We start from the raw sequence: 14657 nt of genomic DNA, 5'->3' as shown, positions 1-14657 counted from the left end.
AGTCCCACTGCCCCGGGGGGGCAAAGCCCAAGGGCTTCAGTCCCAGGCAGTTGGGCTTGAGCTTTGGCTCTGGTTGTGACCCACTTTGGGGTCCCGACCCACAGTTTGAGAACCGCTGAGTTAGACCCTGCGTAGCCAGGTGGCACCGGTGGGGGTGGCCCTGCGGCAAGTCCTTGGGACAGACTGTGCTAGAGCAGGGAGTGTGGGCAGTGCAGGCCCAAATGGGCCCCACAGACCCGTGCTCGTCTCCCTAGGCTAGCCAGGGCCTGGGGTCCGCTAGCAGCAGCAGAGCCCCTGTTGGGCAGGGGCGGGGGGCTGGGCTTCTGCCCCTCTAACTGTCTCCCCTCCCACCTTTCAGAACTACATCACCGTGGAGGAGCTACGGCGGGAGCTGCCCCCGGAGCAGGCCGAGTATTGCATCAGCCGCATGACAAAGTACAGCGGGGCTGACACAGTGTCGGGCGCCTTGGACTATGTCTCCTTCTCCAGCGCCCTGTACGGGGAGAGCGACCTGTAACCCCCACACTGGGAGCCCCCCGCTGCACCTCACAGGATCAACACCCCTTCCCCAGATCGGTGGGGGGAACCTGCCCTGGATTCCCACCCCCTGCCCCATGGAACGACGACACTGTGGAGCCCCACGCGGCCTGGACAGATGGATGGGGATCTGTCTGGGCTAGGACCCTCTATCCCCGACGTCTTGCCCCCAGTCCTCCCCAAAGCCCAGCTCCAGCTAGGAGCCGCCTCAGCTCTGTGTCTTTGCTGCTGCCCAAGTAGATGCCTGCTTCCCCAGCCTGGATCAGCCCCTCTCGTCCCCCAGTCTCAGCGCCTCCCTTCCCCCTCTAGGGGTGCAGGCCTTGTGCTTTGAACCCCAAACTTCCCCCTCAATGCCTCAGAAATGAAGGCGGTGGGGCCAGTTCTCGGCATGTCTGTCCCCAGCTAGGGGGCTAGCTGCGCCGTCGAGGGGTCCCGTGGCCCCCGTCTCTGTGGCTCCGGTGCAGGGAGCTGCACGCTGGGGGTGGGGTGCAAGGAACGGGGCTGGGAGGAGCTGGGGAGCAGAGCCAGGTCGGGCTGGGCCAGGTGTGCTCCTTACACCCGCTAATAAATGAAACATAACAGAGAGACCCACCAACCACCTGGCTTCTGTACAGTGCGTGTGAGAGAGGCTTTGCCCCCTGGGCTGGAGAGGATCCGTACTGTGTGTGTGCATGTGTGTGGGGCAGAATCAGTGCGTACGGGGCAGGGGGTGAGCAGAGCGGTGCCATTCTCAGGTTCCCAGGTGTTTTACAAGCACTGCTGGGCAAAGGTGGTGCCTGTCTTGCAGACAGGTCTGAGTGAGTCCATTTGGCCACAGCACTGGTGGGTGAGGTGCCCACGAGCCAGTGTGGGTGCAAATGTACCTGTACTGGTGTGAGCAGCTCTCCAGCCAGCCACAGTGTAACTTGCCCTTCTGCAGGGCTCCTCCTGGGAAAAGTTTTGAACTCTGCTGCCCCGGGGCATGGGGACTGGCAGCCACCTGCCATTACGAATGTGAAGAAACTGGGAGATCAAACCCTCCACGTCCCGTGATTCCTCACCTGTCAGCCTCCATGCTGGTGGGCGTCTCCGGCCAGCCTTCGCCAATATAAACACAGAGCGGCGTGTGCTATAAAAACCCTACCAAAACCAACACTCCACTGCTCACACAGCTCTCCCCTTGGGGCGAGGTTGAGCAAACCCACTGGGACAGATGCTGGTTGTGTCGCTTATTGCACCCCTAGTAGGAGCTCCAGTTCTCTTGGAGGCTGGTCTAAGACTCAGTGAAGACAAGACCAGAGAAGAGAATAAAGCCTATTACTGGGGGATGGAAGGGCGGGATGAGGTCTAGGGTCTGTGGGAGGTAGGCATCTTGATGTCTTTTTAGCTCTGGGTCTAGGTGTCTTCTGCTTAATTCCTAGAGATTGAAGCCCGAAATCCCCAAGAAAAATAAAGTCATCGTTATTAATGAGGGTATTGCAGTGGGGCCTATGAGCTGCAGTCATGGACCCCATTCTGCCAGGTGCTGTACAAACACAGACCAGCCAGGCAGTCCCTGCCCCCAGAGCGCCATCAGCCTACTACAAAGGTCAACAGGTGGAGCTGGCCAGACAGGGGAGCACAAGGAACCAGACAACTCTGGTCAGCAGGAGAGGCCGTGAGCTCTGCACCAGCAGCCTGAGCAGTGTCAAGTTTTCTGCAGAGGTTGTGGCAAAGGAGAGTTTTGCGACGGGATTGGCAGGAGGCTCAGGAGGTGACCTGGATGTTTACAGGGAGCTCCTCCCAAGTGGGTGGGGCAGTGCAGGAGAAAGCACCAAGGGGCTTGATTGGAAATGTAATGAGTCGGCAATGGAGGCCGGTGTCACGGGCTGATGGCAGGTGGCTGTTGCATCTCTATAGCAAATGGGAGATGATAGACTGGCTGGGGCTAGGCTGTGAAGGGCTGTGAAAGTAAAGCCAAGAAGCTTAGTGCTTTATGTGGGGGTAAAATGTCACTTGTTTGCCATATCTGGTGGTGGTTAAACAGCCAGTGTGTGTGAGGGTGGGGGTGTCTGCCCAAAAAGGACTCCCCGCCAAAGCTGGGATAGCACCCAGGAGTCCTGGCTCATAAGGTGTGTGTGTGAATCTAGTGGATTACAGTATCAGGGAGTTAGGAGGCTTGGGTTCTACCCTCAGCTCTGTATGGCCTTGGGTGAGTCATTCCCTGCAGGGCTTGGGGCTTCTGTTGCTCCCAGCTCCGTGCCTGGAGCCTAATGCCATGAATCGATGACTCCTGGCATAACCCATCTCTTCAGAGGGTGCTGAGGATGGAGGGGGAGGAATTTCTGTGCGCTCTGTCACTATGACCAAACAGATGTTGTACCTCCAGGTGAAGGAAAGCCTGGCAAAGTGGGAAAAATACTCAAAAGCTGCAGTGATTGGCTAGTTCTCTGCCCATCAGGGGCAAGTGGGGTGGGCTTACCCCTGCTGCTGAGCATGATGGGAAAGGAGCCTTTTATAAATGCCCCTGTGTATGCGGTATTAAGCCATTTGTCAGTGTGCTTCCTTGAGGTGCATGTGGCAGAGAGTCAGGCAGGCTGGGCCTTAAGAATTTTTTTCCCTGTTAATTAAGGTTTTGGTGACTTGAGTGTTTTGTATTGTGGCTGCCTTGGGGTGGGGGAAGGGGGCTTTTTAAATCCTTTTGTTACTGTGGTATGACTGGCAGTTAGGATTCCTGGCTTCTAGCCCCAGCTCTGGGGGGGGTGGATTGTCTAGTGCTTAGAAAAGGGCAGACAGGATTCCTGGGCTCTATTCCTCATCCCTGTGTAATCCTGGGGAAGCCACCCACCATTTACACTACAGCCGGGATTGATCCACCAGGGTTGATTTAGCAGGTTTAGTGAAGTCCCGCCAAATCAACAGCAGATTGCTCTCCAGTCGACCCCTGTACTCTATCCCAGTGAGAAGAGTAAGGTAAGTCGATGGGAGAGTTTCTCCTGTCGACTCCCGCAGTGTAGGCCCTGCGGTAACTCGACCTAAGGTATGTCGAGTCCAGCTATGTTGTTCACGCAGCTGGAGTTGCGTAGTGTAGGTCGACTTACCGTGGTAGTGTAGACATTGTTATCTCTGCTGGTAAAATTAAGCCAATACCTCCCCTGGGACGTGTTATGTTTGATCATTACCACACTGGGGGTGGGGTGGGGTGTACTGGATAGGGAGTGGCCCTAGTGCTACAAGACTGCTGCTAGATGAACGAGTGTCAAAGCAGAGAAAAGTCAGGGGATGCAATTAGTGAAACCAGAAGATCTTGTACATTTCTGAGCTCCCACACACTGGGGCTGTTTGTTGCTAGTGTGGGGAGGGATTCTAAGGCCAGAGGGACCTGTTCTGAGTCCCCAGCCAGACTCCCTGCAGGTCCTGAGGCCAGAGGATCCCCACAGTCACTCCTGTCCCCAGCTCAGATCTGGTGGTGGAGCCAGAGCATGGCTTTTTGAGCCATCTGGCCTGCATGTAAAGCCCCCAAGGAATGAAACATATCTCCCCACCCTAACTTGGCCCCAAGGGGAGCTGCCCCACTGAGGATTCATGCTTCCTGCTAAACATCTGCCTCTTGTTCCCAGTGTGGATTTGTCCAACATCTGCTCCTAGCTGCTGGCCCTGCTTGGCCTTTGCAGGAGACTCAAGCCTCTTTGGGTCAGAAATCTTTGCCTTGCTGATTCTAATCCACTAGGATCCAGCTTCCCCCACTAGGACATGAGAACAGCCATACTGGCTCAGACCAATGGTCCATCTAGCCCATTATCCTGGTTTGCAGCGGTGGCTGGTGCCAGATGTTTCAGAGCCAATAAACATAACAGGGCAATTTACCAAATGAGCCATCCCCTGTAGTCCCAGTTTTTGGCAGTTAACGGTTTAGGGACAATCAGAGCATGGGGTTGCATCCCTGACCATCTTGGCTACTAGCTATTGAGGAACCTATCCTCCATGAACTCAGCTAATTCTTTTTTGAAGCCAGGTAGTTTTACTTTTGGCCTTTACAACAATCCTGGCAATGAGTTCCACAGGCTGACTGTGCCTTGTGTGATGTGCTTCCTTATGTTTGTTTTAAGCCAGCTGCCTAGTCATCGGGTGACCCCTGGTCTGTGTGTTGGGTGAAGGGTTAATAACACTTTATTTGCTTTCTCCACACCAGGCATGATTTTTGTTGCAGGGGTGTGGGGGTGTGTGTGTGTGTGTGGACACAGCCGAGCCTGTTGGTGATGCTGCCAGTGAGAGTGGAAATGTTCCTGCATGGTGGCAAAACAAGCTGGTGCAGCAGGAGAGAGAGACTGTTAGTGAGCCACCATATCCACCCATAGGGGGGGAGGGATAGCTCAGTGGTTTGAGCATTGGCCTGCTAAACCCAGGGCTGTGAGTTCAATCCTTGAGGGGGCCATTTAGGGATCTGGGGCAAAAATGGGGGATTGGTCCTGCTTTGAGCGGGGGGTTGGACTAGATGACCTCCTGAGGTCCCTTCCAACCCTGATATTCTATGATTCTATGATATCCAGGCATCACCTCCCCTGTCCAAAGTGCAGGCCCCTACAGAGGGACTTCCCCCATGTGTAAGCTTTTACTTAGCACCTCCTAGAACACTAGCAGCAGCTACTAGGCTCTGTCAGGTTGTGCCCCTCTCCTACAACAGCACCACTTGCTCCTAAGCAGAGCTCCCTGCTACAGAGGGAGGTAGGCTCCCTGATCGTGCCCCACACAGAGATCTGCCTCTCCCCTCCACAGGGCCCAAGAGAGCACAGGCGTTAGCCCCTTCGCTGCCCCCTAGTGGCCCCTAATATAGTAACCACTTGGATGGGGGCAGGCACAGGACCAAGCACCCTCCAGAGAAGCTGCGCATGCGTCATGATGCACGCGCAGTCTCCGCCCCCTTGGAGGCGGGGGGCGGGGCTTAGCTCGTATTGGCCGGGTCGGCGGCGTAGCCCGGAAGCAACCGGCCTAGGCGCGAGCCAGCGGAGGCGTTTCCGGAGCGAAAAGAGAGAGCAGCGCAGAGCGCGCGCGCCCCCTTCCGGGGCCCGGCTGCAGCTGCAAGGGAGCCCGACCCCGGTCGCGGGCGGTGCGTGGCCGTGGCGCTCACAGGCTCGCGGGCAGCCGAGGCCCAGCTACGTTACGCAGAGGCGCTGCTTTGCTCCGTCTGAAGCCCGGCTGGGGTGAGGGGCGCTGGCAGGGGGAAGGGCGGAGCCGTGAGACTCGGCCCCAGCGCGGCAGGCGCTAAGTCGCTGCCTGTTGGCTTTACTGGGCGGGGCAACGAGACCGCAGAGTCCGAACGACGAACTTGCCGTCTGCACGCTACTTTCAGGCTGTATTAACCGTGGTCGGGTGTAAACTTTTGAAAGACCCACCCTAAGGTGGTGGGCGGGTAGAGTTACGGAAACCTGCATGATGAGGTTGCTCCTAAGTGAGGGTCTACTGGCCATGCGGGGTCTAGTCCAGGCTTCCTTTTAAACCTTCTGCCTGTTAATGTTATTTCCAGCCCCCCACGCCCATTCTATATACATAGCTGGGATTATTTTGAAAGATCCTTTTGTAGCTCATATGAATAGGACTGGTGGTTCCCCGTGGGGGGACAGGGACTGACCACTCTACCTCTCTCCATTCCAAAAATTGACCATTTATTCCCATCTTTTAAACCAGTTACTGATCCATGACAGGACCTTCCCACCATATCCCAGGACAGTTTATCTTGCTTAAAAAGGCTTTCAAAAAATGTAAGTGCACTGGATCCCTTTTGTCCACATGCTTCTTGATTGACTCTTCCCCCGTGAATTCTGTTCATGGATGTGTCTGACAATTTTGTTCTTTACTATGGTTTGTCCAGTACTGAAGTCAGGCTTACCAAGCTGTAATTGCCAGGATCATCTTTGGAGCCCTTTTTAAAAATTGGTGTCACATTGGCTATCCTCCAGTCATTTGGTACAGAAGCTGATTTAAATGATAAGTTACCCATGGGTGGGGGGCTGCTGTAGCAGCTCCCAAAATCAGTAGAAGAAAGACAAGTTAGCACACCTTCCAAAGTACTTTAATAATAAAAAAATATATCTCTTGCTCTCAGTGGGAGGGTGCAGGGGGTGTTGTCGGGTCTGAAACCCGTGCCCCAGATGTCAGGAACACACAGAGAAGCCGGAGCTGGCTGCAGGCAGAGAGCAAATAGGGATGTCTCCAAAGAAAGCTGGGTCAGTCATGGGGAGCAGGAGCAGGAGGAAGAGCACCATGCCCAGCACATAGAAGATGACAACAGTGAGGCGCTGGGGATGCTCCAGGACAGCACAGATGGCAGGGAAGCCAATGTAGTTGCAGAAGGAGTGGCACAACACAGGGCCAATCAGGTGTCCTGGATGGGAGAAGAGAACAAGGTTTTTTTTTTTTAACCACAGTGTGTTACAACCATGTATTCATACCCCTAGAGATGAGCTGAAGCAGCTCTGTGACTCAACTTTGGGGGGACTGGAGCCAGTGTTCTCTCAAATTTTTTACATCCATGGGCAGAATGAATTTTGTTTTATGTGCACCAATATGGAGGTGATGTGTGACACAAGGTTGGTGGGGGGGAGTTTGGGGTGCAGGCTGCCCTGGGGGAGAGGCAACCCCCCCAGCCCTCTCTCGCTGCAGTGCTTAGAGGGAACTTAAACTGGAGCCCAACTGGTTATAAGGGAGGAACACTGGGCATAAACAGGGGAAGGGACTCTTTCCAAGACAGGCATCTGGTCTTCTCTCACTAGAGCCCCTGTGGTAGAGGGTACAGAAATGGATGGTGGTTCCATGCCAGGCTGGGGAGGGAACTCTGTCTGCACAGGAAGGCAACCTGCAGCACTGACCTGTCCTAATGAAGATGAATGCTGTATAGGCCCCGAAGACAGCTGTGTATGAGAACTGGAAAGCTGCAGGAGAGAGTAGAATCTTTTAGAAAGAGAGCCACTGAAATTCCCTTATACAGTATCACGACTGATCACTTCTGGCAAAAAACTGTGTGTGCTTAAAACAGAGTTGCCACATCTTTTCCCACCATCAGGGATCCAGAGAGAGGCCAAACTAACTACAATTATGTTAATTAAACTGACTTTATAGATTACAATTTACATTTAATGAACAAAAGAATTTTGATTTAGAAAATACAATGGACTAGAACATAAACCCCACCCTTTCATACTGTTTTGAGTTTCAGCTTCAATAAAGACATGTATTTCTTGATGTGTTGGCTTCTTGGCTGATTGAACAATTAACCCTCCTCTGCCAATGTCTCTGTTCCTGTCACTTTACCTTGTCTAAAGGATGTTTAGTAAGCCTATTTCCTTCCCTGGTCTTCCCTTAACTTTTCCTCTTTCTAGGTATTACCCTTTTGTGGCTATTTCAGCTCTGTTACTAGCTCCCCTTTGATGATGGAACTCAGTCACTGGGGTTGTATCCACTGGCTTCCCACTTACTGCATCCCCTTCTTTTCTGGTGTTTGTTGCTGCCTTGCTCACCACTGGCAGCTTCCCTCCAGACTTCACCAGCTGTTCTGGAGGGAAGCTGCTGTTCATCCTCCCCCACCCCCAACTCGCTCCAGACCCTTCACAGACAACTTGTGCTGCTCTCATTGTGCTTTTGACCCAACAGCCTCCAATACAGTGGGGCGATACATATTCCCCTCCCCAGAGATGGCTGCATCTCCACACCAGTGGTACAGGCACACATTGTACCTGTCTGCCAGACTGGGAGTGAGGCTGAGGGAGGGGATTCTCCTCAGTCAAGAGCCAGAGACAGGCCCAGGGGAGCTCCAGGGCTGGCTAGATGTGTGAGGGCTGGCTAGATGTGTGTGATTGCTCTAGGTAGGGGTTTGACCATAACTACCTCTATCCCTGGTAATGAGGAGGACACGCTAACAGGTTCACACACAACCAGCTGCACCCAGAGCAGGCTAAGATAGTGCTGGTCTAGGGGTCCTTAGTTCAGGACCATTGCCCTAGCAACCATTTCCTACCTGCCGACAGGAAGATGCTGGCTATGCTGCCCTGGCGGAACCGTAGCTGCTCAATAACATGGTGGAAGTGAGCTGGAAGAGGGAAATGTCCATCAATGCCTGTGGCTAGCCCAGCCCCCCTCCCCAGCCTCTACTGGGAGGAGCTGATCTGAGGAGAACCCTGCTTGCACCAACCCCACCTGCACCCCGTCTCTGTGAGCATGCTGGCCCCTAATGGGCACCAGGCAGGGGGTTGTGCACAGGGCGGAGGCTTCTAATCCATGCTCCTGTGCCCAAGGCAGACACCCCTAGCTCAGAAGGGCTTGTTTTGTGCTCAGTGGGACTGGGGAGGGGAGCAGAGAAGCAGAACTCAGCCTTCCCCTCATTGTATGGGAGGAGGTAGATACTTGTTCCCTTGCCAAGCTGCTCGGGGGTTGGGGTGGGGTGGGGATCAGTGCAAACCCCTCAGTCCCACTGGGTACAGGAAGAGGAAGGGAGACAGACAGAGAGGAGGGGTGGGAAAGAGTGACATGGGAAGGAGCAATGCTGGGCCTAGGTCACATGCCCCCTGACTCTGCCCCCACCACTCCCAGCAACCTGGGGGTGGGGGATGGAAGCTGTGCTCAGAGCCATACTGTTGACCCTGCCTGGATGCTTTGCAGTAGCTGGGGAGGGAGCTCTGTTGGACACCGTGGGGCGGCTCAGTCAGGGGGCCTGAGCAGTGCTGGGTACTCACCGACACCAAAGAAGAGCGGGCAGGTGAAGATGGCTGGCCCCAGGCCGGTGCAAGGGATAAGCATGGGCAGCATACAGGCCCGGAACACCAGCTCCTCTGTCAGGGGTGCGATCACCTGGTTGCGGAGCCAGCGCATGTCGCTCAGGCACAGCACCCAGAAGTGGGGGTCTGCAGGGAGAAGGGGGGTAGCATTATGTGTCTGGCGCTGCTAGAAGTCTCTGGAATGTCCTGTGGAGGCCTGGCACAGAGCTCCCCTGCCCAGTGCTGCTTGGGCATCTCATCTCAATAGATATGAACAAAAAGCACAGACCAGGCCGAGGATGCCCCCTCCCCTGACTATGGGACCCCCTTCTTTGTCCCTGTGCACTCCCACTAGCTCTGAGCAGCTCCCAGGAGACACAGAGCTCTGCCGACCTATGCCCACTAGTCCCTTAGCTCACCACCAACACTCCCTGCAGCTTGCTGTTACAGGCAGCGTGGTCTAGAGACTTCAAGCTAGGCCAGGACTCTTGGGGTCTAATCCTGGCTCTGCCAATGGCCTCAGGTGAATCCCTTCCCCTCTCCATGCCCCAGTTTCCCCTCCCACCGTTTGTCTAGCTAGACTGTGAGCTCCTCAGGGCAGGGACTGTCTCTCACTGTGTCCATGCAGCACCCGGCACGCAGCATGAGAGGAGACGATTTCGGTCTGCGTTCCTAAGTGCTACCATCATCTAAATAGCAAGGCCTTACCAAACATGACCTTCAGTCCATCAACCCAGTCCCAGGGACAGTCCATCGAGAGCTGAATGAGGGGCCCAAGGAACAGGACCTAGCACAGAAAAGGAGGTGCTGAGTGAGCATCCCCTTTGGCATTCAGGTTTACCCCAGCTGTCAGTCCTGTCCCCACACCGAGACAACAGCCATTGTTTAAACATCACATAAAGGATCTGGGTGCCTGGTTCCCTGGCATTTTAATGGGCACCTAAAGGCCCTGGGCAATTTGGAAATCTCAGCTCAGCACCATTAAGCCCTGTTTGCTCAGTGAGTCACAGTCCTTCCGACTGATCTCAGAAGGGCAGCTCTTCTATGCACAGTCTGCTAGCAAAGTCAGGACAAAGCAGCCTGCACCACATCCCCACCATGGAGGAGTCCATGCCCTGCAATGAGGGCAGCAGCACAGAGCAGACGACTGAGCCTGGCATCTCTGTGTTTGCTGGCACACTATAGCAAGCGAGGGTGGAGAGAAGGCGGCTTGACAGGCCAGCCATTGGCCCCCAAGAGAAAGCAGGCACCTGCTTCCAGCAGAGCCTCTATCAGGGCCTAGCAGGTTGGGGCAAGGCAGCCCTAGGGCATTAGCCCCACACATACCATAGTGAGCAACAAGGGCAGTAGAGTCGCTGGCACAATGCCCTCCAGTCGGAAGCCCAGCAGAACTAGCAGGGATATACCTGGCTGAGCAAAACACAAGACACATGTGGATCAAGACCATGCAGGCCATCACCCCCTGGCCCAGCCCTGCAGCCACCTCCTGCACCCCAGTGACTAGTGCATGGGGCTGGCACTCAGGGCTCCTGGTTTCTATTCCAGCTCTGCCAGAGACCTTGGGCTAGTCCCTTCTCCTCTCAGTGCCTTTGTTTCCTCTTCCACTCTGTGTCTGTTTAGACTGTTGAGTTCTTCGGGGCAGGGCCTGTCTCTCACTGTGCACCTGTGCAGTACCCAGCACGATGGGGCCCTGATTTCGGTTTGGGGGGGGGGGTCTGTGCAGTCCCCGGCATGACTGGGCTCCTGATCTTGATCAGGGTGTGCAAGCACCCATGTAATACAATACTCAGACCCAGAGGGTGAGGCAGTGGCTGGCACAGCACTAACTAAAAAGATTCTCCCTGATGGGATTAGCCAGGAAGGAGGGGCGATGTGAAGGGCCAGGCTAGCTGCAAGGGAGTCCCAGGGCTTGAGGGACAGCCTCCGGCTCCACACTTCAACATACTGGCCTTGGGGCCCTCACAAGACAAGTGTCACGTGACTATCCTTATCAGCCAGGACTGTCCCAGCTTGCTACGAGTCACATGACTACTCTCCCACATAGGCAGCCCAGCTTGCAGATATCGGGGAGGGAGGAGATAGGGAACAGGTGACAATCTTACCTTAATGCCTGTCAGCTCCTTCCAGAGCCAGACGAAGAGTGGCGAGAGGCCGGAGACGATCAGAACGCTGGTAAATCGCCGCTTGATCACGGCCGGGTGGTCTCTGCAAATGGAGACAAACCTTCAGGGCGCAGAGGAACGGAGGCCGCTCTGTCGTGCGGCCTAGGGGCTAGGTCCTCAGGACTCCTGGGTTCTATTCCTGGCTCTGCCACGAACCCACTGTATGAGCTTGGGCTATGCTTTTCCCTCTGTGTGTCTTGATGTAAGCCGGGGTGTCGAGCTCATTTGGGGGAGGGAGCCGGGTCCCACTGTTAATGACAATTTCATGTTGGGGACAGAATTCCCCCACCCCATATCCCACTGGCCTTTATTTCTCTTCCTTCCCCACCCTCCTTCCCGGAGTTCCCTCCTTCTTCCCCATCTTTGTGGCTCTTCACATCTAATGATTTTCCTGCCAATTCCCACAACTTCTCCTATATCATCTGCTTATTGGCCATGCAACAGTTAACACTGGCATTTGTCTCCCATAGAGGACTGAGGCCTTCATATCTCCTCCAGACATCATTTCAGGCTCTCTGCAGACTCAGGAAGGTAACACTATGTCAGTTACCATTATTATTATTATGTGAATTGTCCAGTCACGGACCAGAACTCCATTGCGCTGCACAAACTTGGAGGAAAGAGACAGCCCCTCTGCCCCAAAGAGTTTCCATTCTAAGGCACTGGACAGTTTCTCCCAGCCAGAAGCGATGGCCTAGCTACTGTAGAGGGTCAGAATGGGCCATCACTGTGGTCCTTTCTAGCTTCAGAATCAATGAATCTATGAAGCACAAGGGCTAGATTGGTTCTTTAAAAAAAAAAAAAGTAATATCCAAGATTTTGCACAATCTGAATATGTCCTATGGGCAATGCAGATACTACAGGGGGCCAGATCTGGGTAGAGGGCTGTCTCTCACTGTATGTCTGTGCAGTGCAAAGCCCAGTGGGGGGTGGGGGAGGGATCTCAGTAACTGTTGCAATACACATAACAATAACCAGCAACATATAAGGGAGATTTCTCCCTAATCCCTCTTGAAGGGTTAGAGCAGAACACTGGGAGTCAGAACTCCTGCTGGGTTCCATTCCCAGTTCTGTCAGAGGTGTTCAATTTAAATGCATGAGAATTTAAGAGGAACCTTGCTTTTTTAAATATGTCTTGAAGTTCACTTGACTCTTGGCCTTGATATCATGAACCAGTGAGTTCCACAGATTATGCACTGGATAACATCTTTTAACAATCCCTTTCATCAGTTGTGAATGTGCTGCCTCCCAATTCCATTGTACCCTCCTAACAGCCAGTGTATGACGAGGGGTGAATAGCAGCACCTGGTGCTTTCTATCCCCCAGTCATTATTGTAGTGTATGTGCTTGCATCATGTCCCCATGACGCACCCACTGCACCCAATATTTGCATTTTATAAAATCCTCACAGCAAGAGAAATGTTTCTACCAATTTTATATATATATAAAAGGGAGAGGGGTGGGAGGAGCCAGGACTCTTGGGTTCTATCATATCTGGCATGTAAATACCTTGCAATGCCAGCTACAAAAGTGCCATGCAAATGCCTGTTCTCACTTTCTGGTGACATTGTAAATAAGAAGAGGGCCGCATTATCTCCTGTAAATGTAAATAAACTTGTTTGTCTCAGCGATATATATATATGTATAGAACCCAAGAGTCCTGGCTCCTCCCACCCCTCTCCCTTTTAATCATTCTCCTCACAGTACTTGGAATAGAACCCAAGCTGGTAACCTGACTCCCTCCCCCTCACACTCTAACCCACTAACTCCCCACCCAGAGCTGGAAACAACCCAAGGTGAAGAAGGTGCAGGGTGGGTCAGGGATCACACTCTTCCTCTCATCAACCCCCCCCCCCCCCCCACACACACACACACACATTCTAGAGACAAAGATTATTAGGCTGAGGTTTGGTTTGTGTTTATGGGGGCGTAACATGCCCCTCTCATCTGATTAATGCCCTGGGAAGTCCCAGGGCATTGGGGTTGCTGGAGAGGCAGGGGGCATCCCAGGAGTATGGGGCAAAGTGGGTCTAGAGTCTCCTCCTCACCTGGATAGGTGACTGGGCAGGACATGCCAGGGTTCCCTCTAACTGGGCCAGCCAGTACCGGGGAGGTCACTCTCCAGGGCAGGTGGTTCCAGGGTACCGGGTCAGTACCACAGAGCAGGGTGTCAGTCACCGGGGCAGGTGTCTGGGGGCGGGAGCTGGGGCAGGTCATTCACGGGGGGGGGGGTGTCACTCAGCAAGGCAGGTGGCTCAGGGGTGGGGGGGGTTCAGTACTGGGGAGCAGGGTGTCACTCACCTGGGGAGATGGCTCGAGGGGTGGCAGGTCGGGATTGGGAGAGGGGGTCATTCACCAAGTCAGGTGGGTTGGTACCAGAGGGGCTGGGTCAGTACCCGGGGGGGGGGGGTCACTCACTGGGGCAGGTGGCTTGTGGGGGGGGGTGTCACTCCCCAGGGCAGGTGGATTGGTACGGGGGGGGGTCGCTCACCGGGACAGGTGGGTTGGTACCGGGGGGCCTGGGTCAGTACCGGGGGGGGTCATTCCCCGGGGCAGGTGGTTCGCGGGGGGTGTGTCACTCCCTGGGGCAGGTGGGTTGGTACCGGGGGGGTCACTCCCCGGGACAGGTGGGTTGGTACCGGGGGGGTCACTCACCGGGGCAGGTGGGTTGGTACCGGGGGGGGCACTCACCGGGGCAGGTGGGTTGGTACCGGGGGGGGGCACTCACCGGGGCAGGTGGGTTGGTACCGGGGGGGGGCACTCACCGGGGCAGGTGGGTTGGTACCGGGGGGGGGCACTCACCGGGGCAGGTGGGTTGGTACCGGGGGGGGCACTCACCGGGGCAGGTGGGTTGGTACCGGGGGGGGGCACTCACCGGGGCAGGTGGGTTGGTACCGGGGGGGGCACTCACCGGGGCAGGTGGTTCGCGGGCGGGGGGGCACTCACCGGGGCAGGTGGGTTGGTACCGGGGGGGGGGCACTCACCGGGGCAGGTGGGTTGGTACCGGGGGGGGGCACTCACCGGGGCAGGTGGCTGTTCCACACGTAGAGGCTGCCCACGTAGGCGCAGGCCAGGCTGAGGCAGGCGAGCAGCGCGGCCCAGCAGAGCGCGGGGGAGCCGGGGCCCGGCGCCAGCCCGCCAGCGGAGACCCAGGGGGAGTTGGCCGGGCCCAGCGCCTCCGGCCCGGCCGCGGCCGCATCCGCTGCAGCCGACATCGCCCGGCCGGCCCGGCCCGCCCCCCGTGACGGGGAGA

General features: G+C 55.5%; 2 protein-coding genes and 1 long non-coding RNA gene across 4 annotated transcripts in view; 2 read left to right on the top strand and 1 right to left on the bottom strand.

Annotated features, from left to right (window-relative positions):
* Nucleotides 1-1039, top strand: part of ACTN3 (actinin alpha 3) — a 41691-nt gene extending 40652 nt beyond the window's left edge. For both annotated transcript variants that reach the window (XM_084635555.1, XM_084635556.1), the window contains one exon: nt 359-1039. In XM_084635555.1, coding sequence (XP_084491681.1) covers nt 359-517 — 159 coding nt within the window. In that variant the 3' untranslated portion in view covers nt 518-1039. The remainder of the gene's footprint in view (nt 1-358) is intronic.
* Nucleotides 1040-5596: 4557 nt separating this feature from the next.
* LOC311523912 lies at nt 5597-7364 on the top strand. Its single transcript, XR_014712448.1, has 3 exons — nt 5597-5696; nt 6181-6254; nt 7266-7364. It is a non-coding gene; the product is annotated as an uncharacterized lncRNA (long non-coding RNA).
* Nucleotides 6550-14657, bottom strand: RCE1 (Ras converting CAAX endopeptidase 1). Its single transcript, XM_084634453.1, has 8 exons — nt 14426-14657; nt 11345-11447; nt 10569-10652; nt 9951-10029; nt 9222-9389; nt 8507-8578; nt 7362-7424; nt 6550-6877 (listed from the first exon to the last, which is right to left on the bottom strand). Exons 1-8 carry the CDS (start codon nt 14617-14619, stop codon nt 6648-6650), a joined length of 993 nt encoding a protein of 330 aa, XP_084490579.1. The 5' UTR covers nt 14620-14657; the 3' UTR covers nt 6550-6647.

This window comes from Lepidochelys olivacea (assembly GCF_965140295.1).
Source record: "Lepidochelys olivacea isolate rLepOli2 genome assembly, chromosome: 7".
NCBI classification, from domain to species: domain Eukaryota; kingdom Metazoa; phylum Chordata; order Testudines; family Cheloniidae; genus Lepidochelys; species Lepidochelys olivacea.
The sequence above is the reverse complement of the archived record's forward strand: the minus strand, read 5'-3'. Positions and strand labels throughout refer to the sequence as shown.

Excerpts from the sequence above, each read along its gene's own strand:
- RCE1 (XM_084634453.1), bottom strand. The coding sequence starts at position 14,619 with ATGTCGGCTGCAGCGGATGCGGCCGCGGCCGGGCCGGAGGCGCTGGGC. Across the intron at positions 10,030-10,568 it reads TGCCCTTGTTGCTCACTATG|GTCCTGTTCCTTGGGCCCCT; the intron begins GTATGTGTGGGG and ends TTTCTGTGCTAG. Across the intron at positions 8,579-9,221 it reads CCCGCTCTTCTTTGGTGTCG|CTCACTTCCACCATGTTATT; the intron begins GTGAGTACCCAG and ends TCCCTCTTCCAG.